We start from the raw sequence: 24,403 nt of genomic DNA, 5'->3' as shown, positions 1-24,403 counted from the left end.
AGGCCCTCAAGTCTCAGTCCCAGCAGATGATGGACGCTGTATAGAAGTGGGGCAGAATAATCCCCATGGGTGTGGTCACGGGGAGAGGCTGATTAACCTCATCTCAGAATAATCCCCATGGGTGTGGTCACGGGGAGAGGCTGATTAACCTCATCTCAGAATAATCCCCATGGGTGTGGTCACGGGGAGAGTCTGATTAACCTCATCTCAGAATAATCCCCATGGGTGTGTTCACGGGGAGAGGCTGATTAACCTCATCTCAGAATAATCCCCATGGGTGTGTTCACGGGGAGAGGCTGATTAACCTCATCTCAGAATAATCCCCATGGGTGTGTTCACGGGGAGAGGCTGATTAACCTCATCTCAGAATAATCCCCATGGGTGTGGTCACGGGGAGAGGCTGATTAACCTCATCTCAGAGTTATGTTGCGTAACTGTTACTAGACTGTGTAAAAAAAAAAGGTGAAGTGTCTCGTACTACTTGCCGTAGTTTTGAAGCAGTGCATGATGGGAATACGGATGTTGTGTCGTCATTATTAACGTGCTAGCTAGAATAAACACAACCTGCCAACGTTATGAGTTACTGACAAACCTACAGCTAACGGGGTCGTATATGACACTTTATGTCTCTAATTTACCCGAGAAGTTGCCCAAAGCTGACGTGCTATCGTTAGCCTGCTAGCAGGTAGCAAATGTAAGTTCTCTACGATCATCATATTGTGTTAAATAACACCAGTGAGAGTCAGATGAAGCTTCATTCAAACAATTGCTTAAGAACTTTCCAAAGCTTCAATCATGCACCACCTGCTGGTCAAATGTAGGATTACAAAGAGCTGTATTTCTTCTTCGGCTTTGAATTAAGGCTGGAATATAGCTGGGATGTTACTGACATCACATCCGGCCCAATGAATACGTGTGGTGGTCAAGCTAGCTGTTTTCAATGGGTACTCTGCGCCATTTAGCAAGTTTTTCCTAGAAAAAATGCCCTATGCTTGTGTTGTTTTTTGGCTGTACGAAACGTTCAAATCGCGAAAGGGATACGCAGTTCTTCAGAGTTCCTCAAGAGGTTATTAAAAAGGGACGAAGGGTGCAAGATTTTACAAAACGATGAGGAAAGTAGCTCACAGTCCAGTCCAAGGGTTAAAAGGTTTGATATACTTTTAACTTTTATTATTTACAACTTAAGTCATTATCTTGATATTAAGCACCAACTCAGCAAGTCTAAATGAAGAAATTAAATGTGAGCAAAACCTAAACGTTTTTACCAAAGGCAACAATCAAATGAATGTTTCAGCACATACACAATGTTGACATCTATAGTTGATAAACAATCATAAATGAATCTTTCAGCACATACACAATGTTGACATCTATAGTTGATAAACAATCATAAATGAATCTTTCAGCACATACACAATGTTGACATCTATAGTTGATAAACAATCATAAATGAATCTTTCAGCACGTACACAATGTTGACATCTATGGTTATATTTTGATAAACAATAATAAATGAATGTTTCAGCACATACACAATGTTGACATCTATGGTTATATTTTGATAAACAATAATAAATGAATGTTTCAGCACATACACAATGTTGACATCTATGGTTATATTTTGATAAACAATCATAAATGAATGTTTCAGCACATACACAATGTTGACATCTATAGTTATATTTTGATAAACAATCATAAATGAATCTTTCTACTAGTAGAACTAGAACTACAAGCAATTGTGAAAATAGAAGAAACAGAATCATTTGAGGAATCACTCATTTAGTGCATGGAAAGGATGTTCCTACACCAGCATCTGTTCTGAGGCTCTCAGTCACCAGGCTGACATTGAAGATGTCATAACGGTGTCGTACATGCAGGACTAACAGAGACAATAAAACAAGTCTTGAAAGGACACAAAACAAACACAGCAGTAAAACCTCACAAACTAACAAGACAGCTGCTCGTGCACCGGAAGAACAAAACAGACGAGATTCTTTGCACATCAAGTACAATTGAAATGTGTGGCAAACAGGAAGGACATTTAAGACAAAAAAGAAAGAACCGAGCAACTTACAAGAAAATCAACTCAAACCCAAACCAGGCAAGCTTAAAAAGGGACAACCCCTGAAGTTGTAACCTTTGAAAGTGTTTACATAAAAGGTACTATTGTTCTACTTCATGTGTACTTCTGTATTTGCTTATGACTTTCCTCCATCATTTTCTAACCGCACATTGAGCAACTCAAAGGTTTTTCTCCTGTGTATATTCTCATATACAAAGTCACACAGGGTTTTACAACAAACCCTTCTGCGAAACTGAACAAGGAACAGGTTTCTCTGGTGTGGGATTTCCCATTACTTTTAGAAGAGAATCTATTAGCACAAACGGACATGTTTTTATTCTGTGTGTACTCTCGTATGTCGAGCCAAATTATATTTTACAGCAAAGCCTTTCCCACAGACTAAACAAGCAAAGGGCTTTTCTACCGAGTGCGTTCTCATGTGTGAGTTCAAATTACTTTTTGAAGAGAATCTTTTGCAGCAAACCGAGCAACTGAAATGTTTTTCTCCCGTGTGTGTTCTCATGTGATTCTTTAGATGAGCCTTCCGAGAAAATGCATTACCACAGACTGAACAACCGAAAGGTTTTTCTCCCGTGTGCGTTCCCATGTGTCCGGCCATAATACTTTTGCTGGAGAATGTTTTAGTGCACACCGGACAACTGAAGGGTTTTTCTCCTGTGTATTTTCTCATGTGTATTAGCATATTGCGTTTGTTAGAGAACATTTTACCGCAAACTGAACAACTGAACGGTTTTTCTCCTGTGTGTGTTTTCATGTGTGATTTCATATTACTTTTGTCAGAGAATCTCCTACCACAAACTGAACAACTAAAGGGTTTTTCCCCTCTGTGTGTTCTCCTGTGTGCTTCCATGTTTATGTCGAGGTGTGACGTGGTGTCGTCACTATCTGATAGTGGAGCGAAGATCTGGTCTGCTGGTGATCCTCCATAGTGGTCTCCATCAGCTTCTGTTGTCATGTGGTGTGGTGAGCTGCAGCTTGAAGCTTCCACGGCCTTGCTCTCCTGGCTTGGACTGTGATGAAGCTGTGAGGACTCAGGTGGTTTCTCTCCATGGTCTCCAGTCTTCACAGTCAGTGGAAACTTGCTGAGATCCGCCTCCTCCTGCCCTACAACACACTGACTGATCCACACTTCCTCCTCTTCCTCTTTCACATGGGATGCCTGTGGCTCCTCCTCTTCCTCTTTAACACTTGGGGGCTGTGGATGCTCCTCTTCCTCTTTAATATGTGGGGGCAGTGGCTCCCCCTCTTCCTCTTTCAAATGTGGATCATTCTGTCTCTCTTGAAAATGGCCTGGCTGTGGATCCTCACGTCCGTCTTCAAGTCCAATCATCTGCTGGATGTCTGCAAAACATAGACCATACATTTGAACTCAGACGTACAGTATCAACCATTATACACTACATCAAATGGAGGCGTGTCTTAATGAAGTTAAACAATGGATGTCCGCTAACTTTTTGCAACTCAACGCCAAGAAAACGGAAATGCTGACATGTACTTCAGTATCAGGGAGGTGTAGTGGATTTTATAGACTAGGCTCAGTGCAAGTTGTTTAACTCTGTCCTCCACCCTGAGCCAGCCCACTTTGGAGAAGTGGGTAGGAGTGAGGTGTGATCTGGGGTGGAGGTCTAGAAGTAACCTGACTAGCTTGTTCTGGGATGTTTGGAGTCTAGATTTGAGGGTTTTGGAGGTGCTAGGGTACCAGGAGGTGCATGCGTAATGGAAAAAGGGTTGAACGAGAGTTCCCGCCAGAATATTCATGGTGCTTTTGTTGACCAGAGAGGAGATTCTATAGAGGAATCTCGTTTGTTGGTTGACCTTTCTGATTACCTTTTTGATTACTGTAACGTATTATTTTGGGGTCTCCCTGTGTCTAGCATTAAAAGATTACAGTTGGTACAAAATGCGGCTGCTAGACTTTTGACAAGAACAAGAAAGTTTGATCATATTACGCCTATACTGTATATACATATATACCTACATATACTGTATACCTATACTGGCTCACCTGCACTGGCTTCCTGTGCACTTAAGATGCGACTTTTAAGGTTTTACTACTTACGTATAAAATACTACACGGTCTAGCTCCTGCCTATCTTGCTGATTGTATTGTACCATATGTCCCGGCAACAAATCTGCCTTCAAAGAACTCCGGCTTATTAGTGATTCCCAGAGCCCAAAAAAAGTCTGCAGGCTATAGAGCGTTTTCTATTCGGGCTCCAATACTCTGGAATGCCCTCCCAGTAACAGTTAGAGATGCTACCTCAGTAGAAGCATTTAAGTCTCATCTTAAAACTCATTTGTATAATCTAGCCTTTAAATAGACCTCCTTTTTAGACCAGTTGATCTGCCGTTTCTTTTCTTTTCTCCTCTGCTCCCCTCTCTCTTGTGGAGGGGGGGACACACAGGTCCGGTGGCCATGGATGAAGGGCTGGCTGTCCAGAGTCGGGACCCGGGGTAGACCGCTCACCTGTGCATTACTTGGGGACATCTCTGTGCTGCTGACCCGTCTCCGCTCGGGATGGTTTCTTGCTGGCCCCACTATGGACTGGACTCTCACTATTATGTTAGATCCACTATGGACTGGACTCTCACTATTATGTTAGATCCACTATGGACTGGACTCTCACAATTATGTTAGATCCACTATGGACTGGACTCTCACTATTATGTTAGATCCACTATGGACTGGACTCTCACTATTATGTTAGATCCACTATGGACTGGACTTTCACTATTATGTTAGATCCACTATGGACTGGACTCTCACTATTATGTTAGATCCACTATGGACTGGACTCTCACTATTATGTTAGATCAACTATGGACTGGACTCTCACAATTATGTTAGATCCACTATGGACTGGACTCTCACTATTATGTTAGATCCACTATGGACTGGACTCTCACTATTATGTTAGATCCACTATGGACTGGACTTTCACTATAATGTTAGATCCACTATGGACTGGACTCTCACTATTATGTTAGATCCACTATGGACTGGACTCTCACTATTATGTTAGATCCACTATGGACTGGACTCTCACTATTATGTTAGATCCACTATGGACTGGACTCTCACAATTATGTTAGATCCACTATGGACTGGACTCTCACTATTATGTTAGATCCACTATGGACTGGACTTTCACTATTATGTTAGATCCACTATGGACTGGACTCTAACTATTACGTTAGATCCACTATGGACTGGACTCTCACTATTATGTTAGATCCACTATGGACTGGACTCTCACTATTATGTTAGATCCACTATGGACTGGACTCTCACTATTATGTTAGATCCACTATGGACTGGACTCTCACTATTATGTTAGATCCACTATGGACTGGACTCTCACTATTATGTTAGATCCACTATGGACTGGACTCTCACTATTATGTTAGATCCACTATGGACTGGACTCTCACACTATTATGTTAGATCCACTATGGACTGGACTCTCACTATTATGTTAGATCCACTATGGACTGGACTCTCACTATTATGTTAGATCCACTATGGACTGGACTCTCACTATTATGTTAGATCCACTATGGACTGGACTTTCACTATTATGTTAGATCCACTATGGACTGGACTCTCACTATTATGTTAGATCCACTATGGACTGGACTCTCACTATTATGTTAGATCCACTATGGACTGGACTCTCACTATTATGTTAGATCCACTATGGACTGGACTTTCACTATTATGTTAGATCCACTATGGACTGGACTCTCACTATTATGTTAGATCCACTATGGACTGGACTCTCACTATTATGTTAGATCCACTATGGACTGGACTCTCACTATTATGTTAGATCCACTATGGACTGGACTCTCACTATTATGTTAGATCCACTATGGACTGGACTCTCACTATTATGTTAGATCCACTATGGACTGGACTCTCACTATTATGTTAGATCCACTATGGACTGGACTCTCACTATTATGTTAGATCCACTATGGACTGGACTCTCACTATTATGTTAGATCCACTATGGACTGGACTCTCACTATTATGTTAGATCCACTATGGACTGGACTTTCACTAATATGTTAGATCCACTATGGACTGGACTCTCACTATTATGTTAGATCCACTGTGGACTGGACTCTCACTATTATGTTAGATCCACTATGGACTGGACTTTCACTAATATGTTAGATCCACTATGGACTGGACTCTCACTATTATGTTAGATCCACTATGGACTGGACTCTCACTATTATGTTAGATCCACTATGGACTGGACTTTCACTAATATGTTAGATCCACTATGGACTGGACTCTCACTATTATGTTAGATCCACTGTGGACTGGACTCTCGCTGATGTGTTGGATCCACTATGGACTGGACTTTCACAATATTATGTCAGACCCACTCGACATCCATTGCTTTCGGTCTCCCCTAAGGGGGGGGGGGGGGGGGGGGGTTACCCACATATGCGGTCCTCTCCAAGGTTTCTCATAGTCATTCACATCGACGTCCCACTGGGGTGAGTTTTTCCTTGCCCGTATGTGGGCTCTGTACCGAGGATGTGGTTGTGGCTTGTGCAGCCCTTTGAGACACTTGTGATTTAGGGCTATATAAATAAACATTGATTGATTGATAAAATATAAATAGGGGACCCTGTAATGTGTCATTTATGTCATCTTGTAAGTCAAAGTGAATGTTTTAATGTTTGATTTGTGTGGACATTTACACAAGTAACTTCCATTTCTGGGGGTGGTCTGAGTAGAATTTGGGAGAAGCAGACCGACGGTGCAGCCATTTTTACGGCGCTCCTTAAAAAAAAGGTTAGAAAAAGGTGATATTGGGAAAGGGGGGAGAGTAAAAAAAATATCAGTCAAAGGCTGGATCCACAAGAGGGGGTCCAGACTGAGTCCAAGGGAAAAAACCTCATTTGCAATGCAAACATAAACACGTTACATTTAGTCACAACAAAGTCGCAACAGAGGGAGGGGCAGTTGGAGCAAACAAGCGGTGGTGAAGGCGGTGGTTGGGGAAGGGGCGGGTGCGTGCGTGTATGCCCAATCAACTTGGGTGTGATGTTGAAGTGTTTTTGTGGACTGGGGCCGATCTCAAAGTTCGACACCAGGTGCTTGTTGAAAAAAAGAAAGGTCAAATGCGTCCATCTTTGAGGAGTCCTCGGGGGAGTTCTTCAGAACAGCCTGTTCCTGCATCAAGGCCATTTGAGGGAGTCAAATCGTAGATTAAGATGGTGTTTTTCTTTGAGCAGTCCAAACAATGACTGGCCTGTTCTGTGTGTCCGTGCTGGATCTCTCAAATTCAATTGAATTATTCCTTCTCAGCAAACTTCTGCAAGATGAAATCCATATTGCGATTCAAATCAGAAATCGCTCCAGTCTGTGTTCCCACAGCCCGACCCAATCCTTCCATTGCGTTGAACAGCCGTCGGGCCCCTTCAGTGGCTGCCATCGTCTTCCGAATTTGACGATACAGCTGAGCAATGCCCAGCTGTATCAGCAGGTGCCCCGTGATCACGGTTCCAAATAGGTAGATGTCTTCCACGTCCTCGATGGAAAGGACTGAGAGGCACATGAGTCTCCATTCATCCCAGGAATCTCTCACGTACCCCGCAGCAACGGTTCCATCAGGGCAGCCAGGCTCCCCCGAACCTCTTTTCCTTGTCAAAAAGACTGTGTCAATTACGTCGAGAGTCCAGCTGATCATATTCATATTTGATGTTTAGATTTGAGGACAGCGCAAGAAAAGAGGCTTCACAAAAGTTCAGACAAAGACAAGGACACAGAAAGCAAGCATCATGATACTTTCTCCAACTGTCTCTAAAGACTTGGTATGTCACCTGCAGTCCGTTCTTCTTCCAGCTGCGTTCTGTCTTACCACACTCGCGTGACGTCATTGAGCCACACCTTTATGTTTGGATCGCTTTCAGGGGAGCTAACCTATCCAGCACATTGGTGCAAATAGAAACAGATGAGCCCATTAGCTGATCTGTGTCAGAAGAGGCAAACGTGCTCATTTCAGTCTGCACTGCAGAAGTGAGCTGAAGAAAGAAACTAGCAGCAAACACCCGAGGTGCCCAGGAACAGACAATGTCACCTTGTTGTTCAAATAACAGTCAAACATGACCGGACTGTGGTCTGGAAATACTGTAGCACCCACAAAGGAAATACTGCATCACCCACAAATGATGTTCTAGCACATCAACATCAGATCATTAACAGTCTTTTACCATCTCATTATTACCATAGAAACGTCCAACTCTCGGATAAGATAAAGGCTTGAAACATACACTATATTGACAAAAGTATTTGGCCAGCCATCCAAATGATGAGAATCAGGTGTCCTAATCACTAATCACAGGTGTATCAAATCAAGCACTTAGGCATGGAGACTGTTTCTACAAACATTTGTGAAAGAATGGGCCGCTCTCAGTGATTTCCAGCGTGGAGCTGTCACAGGATGCCACCTGTGCAACAAATCCAGTGGTGAAATTTCCCGGCTCCTAAATATTCCCAAGTCAACTTTATTCTAAGAAAAGTGAAGAGTTTGGGAACAACAGCAGGTAAACATAGTGCAAATTATTATTGTAAGAAAAGTGAAGAGTTTGGGAACAACAGCAGGTAAACATAGTGCAAATTATTATTGTAAGAAAAGTGAAGAGTTTGGGAACAACAGCAGGTAAACGTAGCGCAAATTATTATTGTAAGAAAAGTGAAGAGTTTGGGAACAACAGCAGGTAAACGTAGTGCAAATTATTATTGTCAGAAAAGTGAAGAGTTTGGGAACAACAGCAGGTAAACTGACAGAGAGGTCAACATAGTGCAAATTCTTATTGTAAGAAAAGTGAAGAGTTTGGGAACAACAGCAGGTAAATGACAGAGAGGTCAACATAGTGTAAATTATTATTGTAAGAAAAGTGAAGAGTTTGGGAACAACAGCAGGTAAACTGACCGAGAGGGTCAGCATAGTGCTAATTATTATTGTAAGAAAAGTGAAGAGTTTGGGAACAACAGCAGGTAAACATAGTGCAAATTCTTATTGTAAGAAAAGTGAAGAGTTTGGGAACAACAGCAGGTAAACTGACCGAGAGGGTCAGCATAGTGCTAATTATTATTGTAAGAAAAGTGAAGAGTTTGGGAACAACAGCAGGTAAACATAGTGCAAATTCTTATTGTAAGAAAAGTGAAGAGTTTGGGAACAACAGCAGGTAAACCGACAGCAGGTAAGCATAGTACAAATTATTATTGCAAGAAAAGTGAAGAGTTTGGGAACAACAGCAGGTAAACGTAGTGCAAATTATTATTGTAAGAAAAGTGAAGAGTTTGGGAACAACAGCAGGTAAACGTAGTGCAAATTATTATTGTAAGAAAAGTGAAGAGTTTGGGAACAACAGCAGGTAAACCGACAGCAGGTAAGCATAGTGCAAATTATTATTGTAAGAAAAGTGAAGAGTTTGGGAACAACAGCAGGTAAACGTAGTGCAAATTCTTATTGTAAGAAAAGTGAAGAGTTTGGGAACAACAGCAAGTAAACGTAGTGCAAATTCTTATTGTAAGAAAAGTGAAGAGTTTGGAAAAAACAGCAGGTAAACTGACCGAGAGGTCAACATAGTGCAAATTCTTATTGTAAGAAAAGTGAAGAGTTTGGGAACAACAGCAGGTAAACTGACCGAGAGGTCAACATAGTGCAAATTCTTATTGTAAGAAAAGTGACGAGTTTGGGAACAACAGCAGGTAAACCGACAGAGAGGTCAGCATAGTGCTAATTCTTATTGTAAGAAAAGTGAAGAGTTTGGGAACAACAGCAGGTAAACGTAGTGCAAATTCTTATTGTAAGAAAAGTGAAGAGTTTGGAAAAAACAGCAGGTAAACTGACCGAGAGGTCAACATAGTGCAAATTCTTATTGTAAGAAAAGTGAAGAGTTTGGGAACAACAGCAGGTAAACATAGTGCAAATTCTTATTGTAAGAAAAGTGAAGAGTTTGGGAACAACAGCAGGTAAACATAGTGCAAATTCTTATTGTAAGAAAAGTGAAGAGTTTGGGAACAACAGCAGGTAAACTGACCAAGAGGGTCAGCATAGTGCAAATTATTATTGTAAGAAAAGTGAAGAGTTTGGGAACAACAGCAGGTAAACGTAGCGCAAATTATTATTGTAAGAAAAGTGAAGAGTTTGGGAACAACAGCAGGTAAACGTAGTGCAAATTATTATTGTAAGAAAAGTGAAGAGTTTGGGAACAACAGCAGGTAAACTGACAGAGAGGTCAACATAGTGCAAATTCTTATTGTAAGAAAAGTGAAGAGTTTGGGAACAACAGCAGGTAAACTGACAGAGAGGTCAACATAGTGCAAATTATTATTGTAAGAAAAGTGAAGAGTTTGGGAACAACAGCAGGTAAACATAGTGCAAATTCTTATTGTAAGAAAAGTGAAGAGTTTGGGAACAACAGCAGGTAAACTGACCGAGAGGGTCAGCATAGTGCTAATTATTATTGTAAGAAAAGTGAAGAGTTTGGGAACAACAGCAGGTAAACATAGTGCAAATTCTTATTGTAAGAAAAGTGAAGAGTTTGGGAACAACAGCAGGTAAACCGACAGCAGGTAAGCATAGTACAAATTATTATTGCAAGAAAAGTGAAGAGTTTGGGAACAACAGCAGGTAAACCGACAGAGAGGTCAACATAGTGCAAAGATGTCCACAAATAACTCTGCTGTGTGTGGGCTTCCCTAATATCCGCTGCTAGCTAAACTCTGCTGTAACACACACATGATCCATACATTCTGCAGTTATTTTCAATTAATTAATCTTCATAGAATTGTTGAGACCTTCCAAGGAAGTATCTCACATTTCTTACCAGATTTTGATTGAAATGAGGACATTCTTAGGCCTTGGTATTGAAATGATTAGGAAGTCTACTTAGATGAGAGGACATACGTCTTCTACAACAAAGTGAAGAGTGAGAATGAAATGTTACCTGGATATTCTCCTTACCTGGACTGTGATGAAGCTGGGAGGACTCAGGTGGTTTGTCTTCAGTTTTCACAGACACAAGAGTCAGTGGAAACTTGCTGACATCAGTCTCCTCCTGACTGATCCACACTTCCTCCTCTTCCTCCTTGATGTGTGGCTCCTCCTCTTCCTCTTTCATGTGGAGAGCCTGTTGGATGTCTGTTGGAATAATCACAAATCATTTTCTTGACGGTCATTTAGTTGCCTGGGCCAAAAGGAACTCTTACAAAACATGGTTTACTACGTGGTGTTTATATGGAGTATGTCCATCAACAAGAGCACATTCACTTGCAGGCCATCTACCACACACTGAAGGAAAGTTATTTTCATCATTTAAAGATGATTGACAATAAATGTTTACTTTCACTTACTGATGCATGTTGGTCAGTTTTCAGGAAGTGCAATTAGCTATGAAACTATCAATTATATTGATTACAATGTCAAATATATTTGGTGACTGTGAGTTTTGTGTGAAACTGTTGATAGACATTGTTACAAACTGAGAGGAACATCAACAAGTCATAAATATGGTGTCTCCTTTTCATGAACAATATAAAAGGCAGTGCATCATCCCTAAAAGACATTTATCTTCTTATAGACCAGGCCTGGGCAATTATTTTGACTCGAGGGGCCAAGTTTAGAGAAAAAAATATGTCTGGGGGCCGGTATATCTATTTTTAGGAAGACTAATACAAAACCTCACAATAATGTCTCATTGAATGCTAAAAAAGTTATGACAAACTGCTTAAAAAAACAGAATGGTATTTTCCCTTTTTTTTTTAATGAGACACGCAGAATGTACAAACCCTGTTTCCATATGAGTTGGGAAGTTGTGTTAGATGTAAATATAAACGGAATACAATGATTTGCAAATCCTTTTCAAGCCATATTCAGTTGAATATGCTACAAAGACAACATATTTCATGTTCAAACTCATAAACTTTATTATTTTTGTGCAAATAATAATTAACTTTGATTTTCATGGCTGCAACACGTGCCAAAGTAGTTGTGAAAGGGCATGTTCACCACTGTGTTACATGGCCTTTCCTTTGAACAACACTCAGTTTTGGTTTGGGAAGTGAGGAGACACATTTTTGAAGTGGAATTCTTTCCCATTCTTGCTTGATGTACAGCTTAAGTTGTTCAACAGTCCGGGGGTCTCCCTTCTGCTATTGCAGGTGCCACACATTTTCAATGTCTGGACTACAGGCAGGCCAGTCTAGTACCCGCACTCTTTTACTATGAAGCCACGTTGATGTAACACGTGGCTTGGCATTGTCTTGCTGAAATAAGCAGGGGCGTCCATGGTAACAACATATGTTGCTCCAAAAGCTGTATGTACCTTTCAGCATTAATGGTGCCTTCACAGATGTGTAAGTTACCCATGTCTTGACCACTAATACACCCCCATACCATCACACATGCTGCCTTTTACACTTTGCGACTAGAACAATCCGGATGGTTCTTTTCCTCTTTGGTCCGGAGGACACGACGTCCACAGTTTCCAAAAACAATTTGAAATGTGGACTCGTCAGACCACAGAACACTTTTCCACTTTGTATCAGTCCATCTTAGATGAGCTCAGGCCCAGCGAAGCCGACGGCGTTTCTGGGTGTTGTTGATAAACGGTTTTGGCCTTTCATAGGAGAGTTTTAACTTGCACTTACAGATGTAGCGACCAACTGTAGTTACTGACAGTGGTTTTCTGAAGTGTTCCTGAGCCCATGTGGTGATATCCTTTACACACTGATGTGGCTTGTTGATGCAGTACAGCCTGAGGGATGGAAGGTCACGGGCTTAGCTGCTTACGTGCAGTGATTTCTCCACATTCTCTCAACCCTTTGATGATATTACGGAGCGTAGATGGTGAAATCCCTCAATTCCTTGCAATAGCTGCTTGAGAAAGGTTGTTCTTAAACTGTTCAACAATTTGCTCAGGCATTTGTTGACAAAGTGGTGACCCTCGCCCCATCCTTGTTTGTGAATGACTGAGCATTTCATGGAATCTACTTTTATACCCAATCATGGCACCCACCTGTTCCCAATTAGCCTGTTCACCTGTGGGATGTTCCAAATAAGTGTTTGATGAGCATTCCTCAACTTTATCAGTATTTATTGCCACCTTTCCCAACTTCTTTGTCACGTGTTGCTGCCATCAAATTCTAAGTTAATTATTATTTGCAAAAAAAAAAATAAAGTTTATGAGTTTGAACATGAAATATGTTGTCTTTGTAGCATATTCAACTGAATATGGCTTGAAAATGATTTGCAAATCATTGTATTCCGTTTATATTTACATCTAACACCATTTCCCAACTCATATGGAAACGGGGTTTGCCCGTTGACCTTCTAGAAACTTCAACTGCAGCTCAGCTCACTCGCAGTCCTGGCTTGAGGTGAAGGCTAATTACCTCTCAGTTCCAGCCACATCGACCCCTTCTGAGTGCCTATTTTCAGCTGCTGGGAATATTGTAAACCAGAAAAGAAGCAGAGCATGTAGACATGCTAACCTTTCTTCATTACAACTGTTAGTCACTCACTGGAATGTAAACAAGAAAAGAAGCAGAGCATGTAGACATGCTAACCTTTCTTCATTACAACTGTTAGTCACTCACTGGAATGTAAACAAGAAAAGAAGCAGAGCATGTAGACATGCTAACCTTTCTTCATTACAACTGTTAGTCACTCACTGGAATGAGTAGAATTGGTTATTGTGTACTGTGTTGGACTGGATGTTTATTTTGCACATTTTAAAAGCAATACTTAATGTTTACAGTGCTCCAGAATATTTAGATTGGCCCTTTTTTGTATTGGATGTTTATCTTTATTTTTGCACATTTTAGCAAATAAGCAATACTTTCACTTTTGTTGAAATGTTTACACTGTTGTTACAGAATATTTCGTTTTGCACTTTTTTGTATTGGATGTTTATCTTTATTTTTGCACATTTTAAAGCAAAATAAGCAATACTTTTACTTTTTAAATGCTTATACTATTGCAGAATATTAAGATTTGCACTGGAGGTTGACTTTTATATTTGCACATTAAAAAGCAAATAAGCTACTTTTAATTTTGTTAAATGTTAAAAGTTTTAAATGTTTACATTGTTACAGAATATTTTGTCATGTTGTTGTCAATGTTGACTGAGTGGCCATACTTCTTTTTTTTTGTAAATAAAAGCCATGCCTTTTGAAAAAACTGGCCTACATTTATTTTTTCATCTTCATTTTGAATTAAAAAAATAATCGGTAAAAGGAAAAATAATCTATAGATTAATTGAAAAAAATAATCTATAGATTAACCGATTAATCGAAAAAAATAATCTATAAATTAATCGATAGAAAAATAATCGTTAGCTGCAGCCTTAGCAGTAAGTAACGTTATTAGATATTTTGGCTGTCACCGTAGGCTGATGTTAGCTTCCCTGCTATGAATCACTGTCAAATGTACATCGTGTGGGGACATTTGTTAACGCACTGCAGCCTCATAGACACACACACACACACACACACACACACACACACACACACGCATGCATAGAAACAGCAATCAGTGTGTTCCCAGGTGCAGCCCACACCTATCAGTTTATGGTTTGCGTAAAGGCTAACTTGTTATTTTCCTTTGTAATCTCTGCCTACTGAGCCTATGGTGCTGTTAAGTTATTGTGGCTCAATTTGCCTTCATCTTTTTTATGTTAATGTATTATTATTTCATATATATTATTGTTTTAGTTGCTTAAGAGATATTCCTGCCTCTGAATTTGCTCATTGCTATTTTTATGTTTTTGTGCATTATTTGTTGCCGTCATCATTAAACGAACAGGTTACTCATCAGTTACTCAGGACTTGAGTAGTTTTTACACAACATACTTTTTGCTTTTACTCAAGTAAATATTTGGGTGACTACTCCGTACTTTTACTCGAGTTACGTGGACCCCGACTTAACCAAGTTGAAAAATGTATTGGGGTGTTACCATTTAGTGGTCAATTGTACTGAATATGTACTGTACTGTGCAATCTACTAATAAAAGTCTCAATCAATCAATCAAAGTAATAAATCTCTAAAGTAACAGTACTCTTACTTGAGTACAATTTCTGGCTACTCTACCCACCTCTGGTAACAACACCTACTGTAAATACATGTGTGCTACTGTAAATACATGTGTGCTAACAAGTAAACAAACCTGTTGTGTGTAACAACACCTACTGTAAATACATGTGTGCTACTGTAAATACATGTGTGCTAACAAGTAAACAAACCTGTTGTGTGTAACAACACCTACTGTAAATGCATGTGTGCTACTGTAAATACATGTGTGCTAACAAGTAAACAAACCTGTTGTATGTAACAACACTTACTGTAAATGCATGTGTGCTACTGTAAATACATGTGTGCTGACAAGTAAACAAACCTGTTGTGTGTAACAACACCTACTGTAAATACATGTGTGCTACTGTAAATACATGTGTGCTGACAAGTAAACAAACCTGTTGTGTGTAACAACACCTACTGTAAATACATGTGTGCTACTGTAAATACATGTGTGCTAACAAGTAAATAAATGTGCGCTGACAAGTAAACAAACCTGTTGTGTGTAACAACACCTACTGTAAATACATGTGTGCTACTGTAAATACATGTGTGCTACTGTAAATACATGTGTGCTGACAAGTAAACAAACCTGTTGTGTGTAACAACACCTACTCTAAATACATGTGTGCTACTGTAAATACATGTGTGCTGACAAGTAAACAAACCTGTTGTGTGTAACAACACCTACTGTAAATACATGTGTGCTACTGTAAATACATGTGTGCTGACAAGTAAACAAACCTGTTGTGTGTAACAACACCTACTGTAAATACATGTGTGCTACTGTAAATACATGTGTGCTGACAAGTAAACAAACCTGTTGTGTGTAACAACACCTACTGTAAATACATGTGTGCTACTGTAAATACATGTGTGCTACTGTAAATACATGTGTGCTGACAAGTAAACAAACCTGTTGTGTGTTACAACACCTACTGTAAATACATGTGTGCTACTGTAAATACATGTGTGCTGACAAGTAAACAAACCTGTTGTGTGTTACAACACCTACTGTAAATACATGTGTGCTACTGTAAATACATGTGTGCTACTGTAAATACATGTGTGCTGACAAGTAAACAAACCTGTTGTGTGTTACAACACCTACTGTAAATACCTGTGTGCTACTGTAAATACATGTGTGCTACTGTAAATACATGTGTGCTGACAAGTAAACAAACCTGTTGTGTGTTGATGTTTTTGTAAAAGAGCGTCCAGTAGTTGATGTTTCTCCTCTTTTGTTGGACAAAGTTCCTCCTCGTACTCTGCTGTCGTTCTTTCACACATGTTCACACAATCCCAACACTTTGAACTCACATTTGATGTTTCCTAGGCGACGTCTTGATTACTTCCGCGTATCTTTGTTAGCAGCTAACAAGCTAGGCTAACTAGCAAGCCAAGCTAGCAAGGGACGTTCAGACTAACGTGTCCGAATACAACTAACAAGGTTGAATCTATTCCACGACATAAATGTGTATTTGTATGCACTAATTCATCAAACACAAACTACACGTTTACGACATAAATGAGCACTAATTCTTTAAACACAAACTACACGTTCAGATCTTCTTCGTCAGTCATGCTTTTTTTTTTCCTGTTTCTTCTTCTGTGGTTTAACGGCGGTTGGCAAGCAACCTTCTGGTGTGCATTAGCGCCACCTACTGACATAGAGGTGGAACCTTCTCTATATTCTTTTATTTAACCCTGTCTTTTTTAAATACATTGAAAGGGTAAAATAAACAAGATTTTTGGGAGTATTAATAGATGATCAAATGAACTGGAAATGTCATATACAAAACATACAACATAAGGTGGCAAAAAACATTTCAATAATGAATAAAGCAAAATACGTCCTGGGCCAAAAATCACTTCATATTCTCTACTGCTCGCTAGCGTTACATATCTGACTTATTGTGCAGAAATATGGGAAATAACTACAAATGTGCGCTACATTCGCTAACAGTGTTACAAAAAAGATCAATTAGACTGATACATAATGTTGGATATAGAGAACATACAAACACTTTATTTATTGAGTCAAAAATATTAAAGTTCGGTGATTTGGTAAAATTGCAAACAGCTAAAATGATGTACAAAGCAAACTATAACCTGCTACCAAAGAATGTACAACAATTCTTCTCAACTAAAGAGGAGAAATATAACCTTAGAGGAAAAAATAATTTAAAACATTTATATGCACGTACAACACTTAGAACCTTTAGCATGTCAGTATGTGGAATTAAATGATGGAATGGATGAAGTAAAGAAGTTGAACATTGTACTGATATGATCCACTTTAAGAGCTTCTTCAAATGAATAGTGCTTACAAAGTACAAAGAAGAAGAATTATGAGAAATACTTTCAACCTTATTGAAAATATTCTTCATCTCAGTATGTTAATAATGACTGAATTAATGAATTACAATTACAAAGCTGTTGTGTATACTAATTCACAGATGTTATTTAATTATGTAAAAAGGTCAGTAAATGATTCTATATATTTGTAAACGCCCTGAAGTGGGAAAGGGGTAGGATTAAATAAGCTTTGCTTCTTCCTACTCCTGAAATGATATGAAATTGTGTGATGTATTATACTGTAAGTGTGTTCATGTTCGAAATAAACTAAAGAAAGAAAAGAAAAAAGGAAATATGTATATAATTAAATTAGCACCACCTACTGACATGGAGGTGGAACCTACTCTATATTCTTTTATTTAACCCAGTCTTTTTTAAATATGTATATAATTAAATTAGCGCCACCTACTGACATGGAGGTGGAACCTACTCAATATTCTTTTATTTAACCCAGTCTTTTTTAAATATGTATATAATTAAACTAGCGCCACCTACTGACATGGAACCTACCGTTAATAACAGTGGTTCTTAACCTGGGTTCAGCCGAACCCCAGGGTTTCGGCGGAGGTCAAGACACACCCGACTCATCGTGTAAATACAAACTTCTCCTTATCGGCGTATTACGGATACGGCAAGAGCTGACTGGTTTGCAGGTGTGTAGTTTGTTGTGAGTTTATGTACTGTGTTGCTTTTGTTGTTGGAACAAGGTGATGTTCATGCACGCTTCATCAAGTGCACCAGTAAAAAAAACATGGTAACACTTTAGAATGGGGAACATATTCACCATTAATTAGTTGCTTATTAACATGCAAATTAGTAACATATTGGCTCTTAACTGGTCATTATTAAGTACTTATTAATGCCTTATTCGGCATGGCCTTATTATAACCCTAACCCTCTAACCCTGACCCTAACCAAATAACTCTGAATTAAGACTTTGTTACCTGGAATATGTTCCCCATACTAAAGTGTTACCAAAAACATATAACTTTGTCTTGAATTTGAAAAAAAAAAAGTTTTTTATTTTTCACTAAAGAAGGGTTGGGTGAATGCGCATATGAAACTGCTGGGGTTGGGTACCTCCAACAAGGTGAAGAACTGTCAAGACTTGGACTATGGCGTGGATTGTTTTCCCGAGGTGCAAAGGATTTGGACCAGACATGGCGTGAAGGTGAATTACATATTTAATTTTAACACTCAAAAAAGGAATAAACAAAAGGCGCGCACGACGGCGGAAGTACAAAACTTGGCTATGAAAACAAAAACTGGCACAAAGGCAGAACTATGGACAAAAAAACAAAATACACTAACTGTGGCATTAATCAACCAAACTGACTTGCGATGACGTGAACATGGCAGCATGGACTATGAACATGAACCAGAGTGTGTCAGGAGTGATGTCTCCACGCTGACTGCCTGGCAACTTCAATAGTCATGTCTTGATTAGTGACAGGTGGGTGCGATGACGTGAACATGGCAGCATGGACTATGACAATGAACCAGAGTGTCAGGAGTGATGTCTCCAGGCTGACTGCCTGGCAACTTCAATAGTCATGTCTTGATTAGCGACAGGTGGGTGCGATGACGTGAACATGGCAGCATGGACTATGAACATGAACCAGAGTGTGTCAGGAGTGATGTCTCCACGCTGACTGCCTGGCAACTTCAATAGTCATGTCTTGATTAGTGACAGGTGGGTGCGATGACGTGAACATGGCAGCATGGACTATGACAATGAACCAGAGTGTCAGGAGTGATGTCTCCAGGCTGACTGCCTGGCAACTTCAATAGTCATGTCTTGATTAGCGACAGGTGGGATTCCAACAAATGAGACAGGTGCGTGAGTCCAAATGAGTACAGGTGAAACTAATGGGTCGTCATGGAAACACACACAATGGAGTGTAAACAGACACTAAAGAGTCCAATAACTAAACAACACAAAACATGACTAAAACAAAACATGATCACACAGACATGACAAGAACCACTGCTCTATAATCTTTTATTTAAATAGGTATATAATGCTTTGTATCCTACGTGCAATATTCCACTACTAACCTGGGGCCGTACTTATCAAGCTTCTTAGAGTGCCATTTTACACTTAAGTCCTGAGAATTTGCGAAATTTAGTCCTACTCTCAAACTTAAGAATAAAAGCTTTTTATCAACGTTCTTAAGTCTAAGAATCACTCCTACTCTCCACGATATTTAAGAGACCTTCAGAGGTGTCTTAAGTGGTTAGGAGTTGCCAGCAGGGGATGGCACTGAGGCGACGGAGACGTGCGCGAACGTTCAGGGAACGGAACAATGTTTGTTTGTTTTTTATGACAAGCAGCTGATCAAACGGTATCGTTTAGACAGAGCGGGTATTATTTTTGTCACAGATTTAATACTTTTCGATTCCTTGTTGATTTCTGCATGTGTCTGCAGTGGGCTAGTATATATAGAGCCACCCACACCAGTTTCAAATTAGTTGCCTAATTAATGAATTGGAAAGAAAATGTTATGACAGTAGCGTATACACACATACCGTGAGGTGAGTGACGTCAGTGAGTGTGTGGGCGACAAAAGAGAGGGAGCGGTAGCGTGAGTGCCGGCGGGGACTAGTTTGTTTTGTATTATTTTGTAGTTTATTGTCAAAATATACACTCCCATTGTCTACTTAAATATTTCCAAGATATTTCTTTATTCTTAGACAACGGATTCCCTTCCGTGATTGGTCATTTCTATGGACACAGAAATGACGTCACCTAAAATTCCGTTTACGGCACATAGTAATGTCGTAATTCAGCTCTGAGTGTGACACTTAAGATTCAGTCCTACACTTCGCTGAAAGTGTGAGTAAGACGCTTGATAACTAACTTTTAAGTGCAGCTTTCAGCGAAGAATTTATTTACTCTTAAGTCAACTCTTAGCAGACTTCTTAGGAGTCATTCTAAGAAGCTTGATAAGTACGGCCCCTGATCTTCTCTTTCGCTAACTTATTTGCCAGTATTTCTCTATTGTATTTCCTACATTGTATTAAACATGTCCTACACTTATATCTGATGACAACATCCATGTATTATGTTTCCTTATCAACTTCAACAAACTATTGAGATATGCGTGTCCTAATCTCATTCCAGTAATAATGTCTTCTTATTCCTCCTCTCCTCTGGACTTTGTAATACTCCCTACCTTTTGTTTCCTTAATCCAACCATCCTGATTGTGTTCTATCTGAACTATGTTCTTCTTGACTGTGGTTCATCTCCATGTTTACTTGCTATCTAGTGCTAATTCATTGCCCACCACTCCTACAGAGAAATGTTACCACCCTTTGTAGGTTGAACTACTACTAAATCGTGTCTTGTCCTGTTGCTATGTTTTTTATGCTCACTGCTTTTATTGCTTTATTTTCTTCCACACAATTAACTGCCATATGAACTGCAATCAATTCCCCCGTAATTCAACCCTTGACTAACACCCCCCCCCCCTTCCACATCCCACCTCCCCAGATTGTAAATAACCAAATGTAAATAATCAAATGTATTTGTAATGTATATACTTGTTCTTATGCTTTCTGAACTCTCTATGTTCTCTGCTCGCTGTACATATCCTAGCAAGTAAACACTGTACATATCCTACCAAGTAAACACTGTACATATCCTACCAAGTAAACACTGTACATATCCTAGCAAGTAAACACTGTACATATCCTAGCAAGTAAACACTGTACATATCCTAGCAAGTAAACACTGTACATATCCTAGCAAGAAAACACTGTACATATCCTACCAAGTAAACACTGTACATATCCTAGCAAGTAAACACTGTACATATCCTAGCAAGTAAACACTGTACATATCCTACCAAGTAAACACTGTACATATCCTAGCAAGTAAACACTGTACATATCCTACCAAGTAAACACTGTACATATCCTAGCAAGTAAACACTGTACATATCCTAGCAAGAAAACACTGTACATATCCTACCAAGTAAACACTGTACATATCCTAGCAAGTAAACACTGTACATATCCTACCAAGTAAACACTGTACATATCCTAGCAAGTAAACACTGTACATATCCTACCAAGTAAACACTGTACATATCCTACCAAGTAAACACTGTACATATCCTACCAAGTAAACACTGTACATATCCTACCAAGTCACACCTACACTGTTTCAATGTCCATTTGTCTGATGATGCAATTGTTGATGACTGAAGTGCTGATATCAACCAAACCCTCCTCATCCCACCCCCGGATTGTACATAATTCAATGTATATACTCTGATGATGAACTTGTGTGATTATGATGATAGTATATATTTGTACCATGAATTGATTTAAGTGGACCCCGACTTAAACAAGTTGACAAACTTATTGGGATGTTGCCATTTAGTGGTCAGTTGTAGGGAATATGTACTTCACTGTGCAACCTACTAATACAAGTTTCAATCAATCAATCCAGAAACACTGAACGTGCAGCCTCCACAACATAGATGGCGCTGTAGCAAATCTCTCTCTCTCTCTCTCTCTCTCATTCTCGCTCTCTCTATGTCCACTACTTGCTGTACATATCCTACCAAGTCAGACCTACACTGTTCCAATATCCCCCCCTCCACACCCCGGATTGTAAATAATTGAATGTGATTATCTTGTGTGATGACTGTATTATGATGTTAGTATATATCAGATAGTATATATCTGTATCATGAATCAATTTAAGTGGACCCCGACTTAAACAAGTTGAAAAACTTATTGGGGTGTTACCATTTAGTGGTCAATTGTACGGAATATGTACTTCACTGTGCAACCTACTAATAAAAGTCTCAATCAATCAAAAAGCAGCCTCCGAGTTTGCAGACAAATGCTTCTTTGAACGTCTTCTCTCGGAAGTCGCTGTTTCGAACGGCTCGTTCACGAATTGCTCATTTCTCCTTCCGGCGGAAGTAGTTGGTGTGTCAGCTGACACGTGACGTCACGGAGGTTCACCCGGATGAAAGATGGCGAACACCTATGACACTTTTCTTTTGTAAGTACCGAGAAATCTTGCCAAATGTACGTTTGTTTGCTTTTGTGTGCCAGTCAGGACTTGATCTACTTGCTGAATGACCAGTGACTCGGCCAATTAGGCCAGTCGGCGCTCTTAATCCTATACTTCAACGTTTACGTCACGGACCCTTCGACGGAAGCTACTAGCTACGAGACCCAAGTACTTTTTAATGAGTACTTGATCATTTAGGAACACTTTTAATGAGTACTTGATCATTTAGGAACACTTTTAATGAGTACTTGATCATCTAGGAACAGTTTTAATGAGTACTTGGTCATTTAGAACATTTTTAATGAGTACTTGGTCATTTAGGAACATTTTTAATGAGTACTTGGTCATTTAGGAACAGTTTTAATGAGTACTTGGTCATTTAGAACATTTTTAATGAGTACTTGATCCTTTAGGAACACTTTTAATGAGTACTTGGTCATTTAGAACATTTTTAATGAGTACTTGGTCATTTAGGAACAGTTTTAATGAGTACTTGATCATTTAGGATCAGTTTAATGAGTACTTGATCATTTAGGAACAATTTAATGAGTACTTGATCATTTAGGAACAGTTTAATGAGTACTTGGTCATTTAGAACATTTTTAATGAGTACTTGGTCATTTAGGAACAGTTTTAATGAGTACTTGGTCATTTAGGAACAGTTTTAATGAGTACTTGATCATTTAGGAACAGTTGTAATGAGTACTTGATCATTTAGGAACAGTTTTAATGAGTACTTGATCATCTAGGAACAGTTTTAATGAGTACTTGATCATTTAGAACAGTTTTAATGAGTACTTTATCATTTAGGAACAGTTTTAATGAGTACTTGATCATTTAGGAACAGTTTTAATGAGTACTTGATCATTTAGGAACAGTTTTAATGAGTACTTGATCATCTAGGAACACTTTTAATGAGTACTTGGTCATTTAGAACATTTTTAATGAGTACTTCGTCATTTAGGAACAGTTTTAATGAGTACTTCGTCATTTAGGAACAGTTTTAATGAGTACTTGGTCATTTAGAACATTTTTAATGAGTACTTGATCATTTAGGAACACTTTTAATGAGTACTTAGTCATTTAGAACATTTTTAATGAGTACTTGGTCATTTAGGAACAGTTTTAATGAGTACTTGATCATTTAGGATCAGTTTAATGAGTACTTGATCATTTAGGAACAATTTAATGAGTACTTGATCATTTAGGAACAGTTTTAATGAGTACTTGGTCATTTAGAACATTTTTAATGAGTACTTGGTCATTTAGGAACAGTTTTAATGAGTACTTGGTCATTTAGGAACAGTTTTAATGAGTACTTGATCATTTAGGAACAGTTTTAATGAGTACTTGATCATTTAGGAACAGTTTTAATGAGTACTTGATCATCTAGGAACAGTTTAATGAGTACTTGATCATCTAGGAACAGTTTTAATGAGTACTTGATCATTTAGGAACAGTTTTAATGAGTACTTGATCATTTAGGAACAGTTTTAATGAGTACTTCATCATTTAAGAACAGTTTTAATGAGTACTTCATCATTTAAGAACAGTCTTAATGAGTACTTCATCATTTAAGAACAGTTTTAACGAGTACTTCATCATTTAGGAACAGTTTTAATGAGTACTTCATCATTTAAGAACAGTTTTAATGAGTACTTCATCATTTAAGAACAGTTTTAATGAGTACTTCATCATTTAGGAACAGTTTTAATTAGATTAGATTTAGATTTATTGGTCCCCGTTGGGGACATTTATTTTCACTGCCGTACATTTGAACAATAGACATTACACATCACGAAACAAAAAGACATCATACATGA

At 39.0% G+C, this 24,403-nt stretch overlaps 2 protein-coding genes across 2 annotated transcripts in view; one reads left to right on the top strand and one right to left on the bottom strand.

Moving 5' to 3' along the window:
• Positions 1 to 1,198: 1,198 nt before the first annotated feature.
• Positions 1,199 to 16,821, bottom strand: LOC133660561 (zinc finger protein 615-like). The gene is made up of 3 exons (XM_062064108.1): positions 16,374 to 16,821; positions 11,083 to 11,259; positions 1,199 to 3,427 (listed from the first exon to the last, which is right to left on the bottom strand). Exons 1-3 carry the CDS (start codon positions 16,477 to 16,479, stop codon positions 2,400 to 2,402), a joined length of 1,311 nt encoding a protein of 436 aa, XP_061920092.1. The 5' UTR covers positions 16,480 to 16,821; the 3' UTR covers positions 1,199 to 2,399.
• Positions 16,822 to 22,423: 5,602 nt separating this feature from the next.
• Positions 22,424 to 24,403, top strand: part of LOC133659750 (phosphatidylinositol-3-phosphatase SAC1-B-like) — a 37,721-nt gene continuing 35,741 nt past the window's right edge. Inside the window, 1 exon segment of the mRNA XM_062062433.1 lies at positions 22,424 to 22,568. Within this exon segment, the coding sequence (XP_061918417.1) occupies positions 22,540 to 22,568 (29 nt within the window). The 5' untranslated portion in view covers positions 22,424 to 22,539.

The sequence above is a fragment of the Entelurus aequoreus genome, linkage group LG11, assembly GCF_033978785.1.
Source record: "Entelurus aequoreus isolate RoL-2023_Sb linkage group LG11, RoL_Eaeq_v1.1, whole genome shotgun sequence".
In the NCBI taxonomy this organism is placed as follows: domain Eukaryota; kingdom Metazoa; phylum Chordata; class Actinopteri; order Syngnathiformes; family Syngnathidae; genus Entelurus; species Entelurus aequoreus.
Note: the sequence above shows the minus strand (reverse complement) of the source record. Positions and strands in the feature narration are given on the sequence as shown.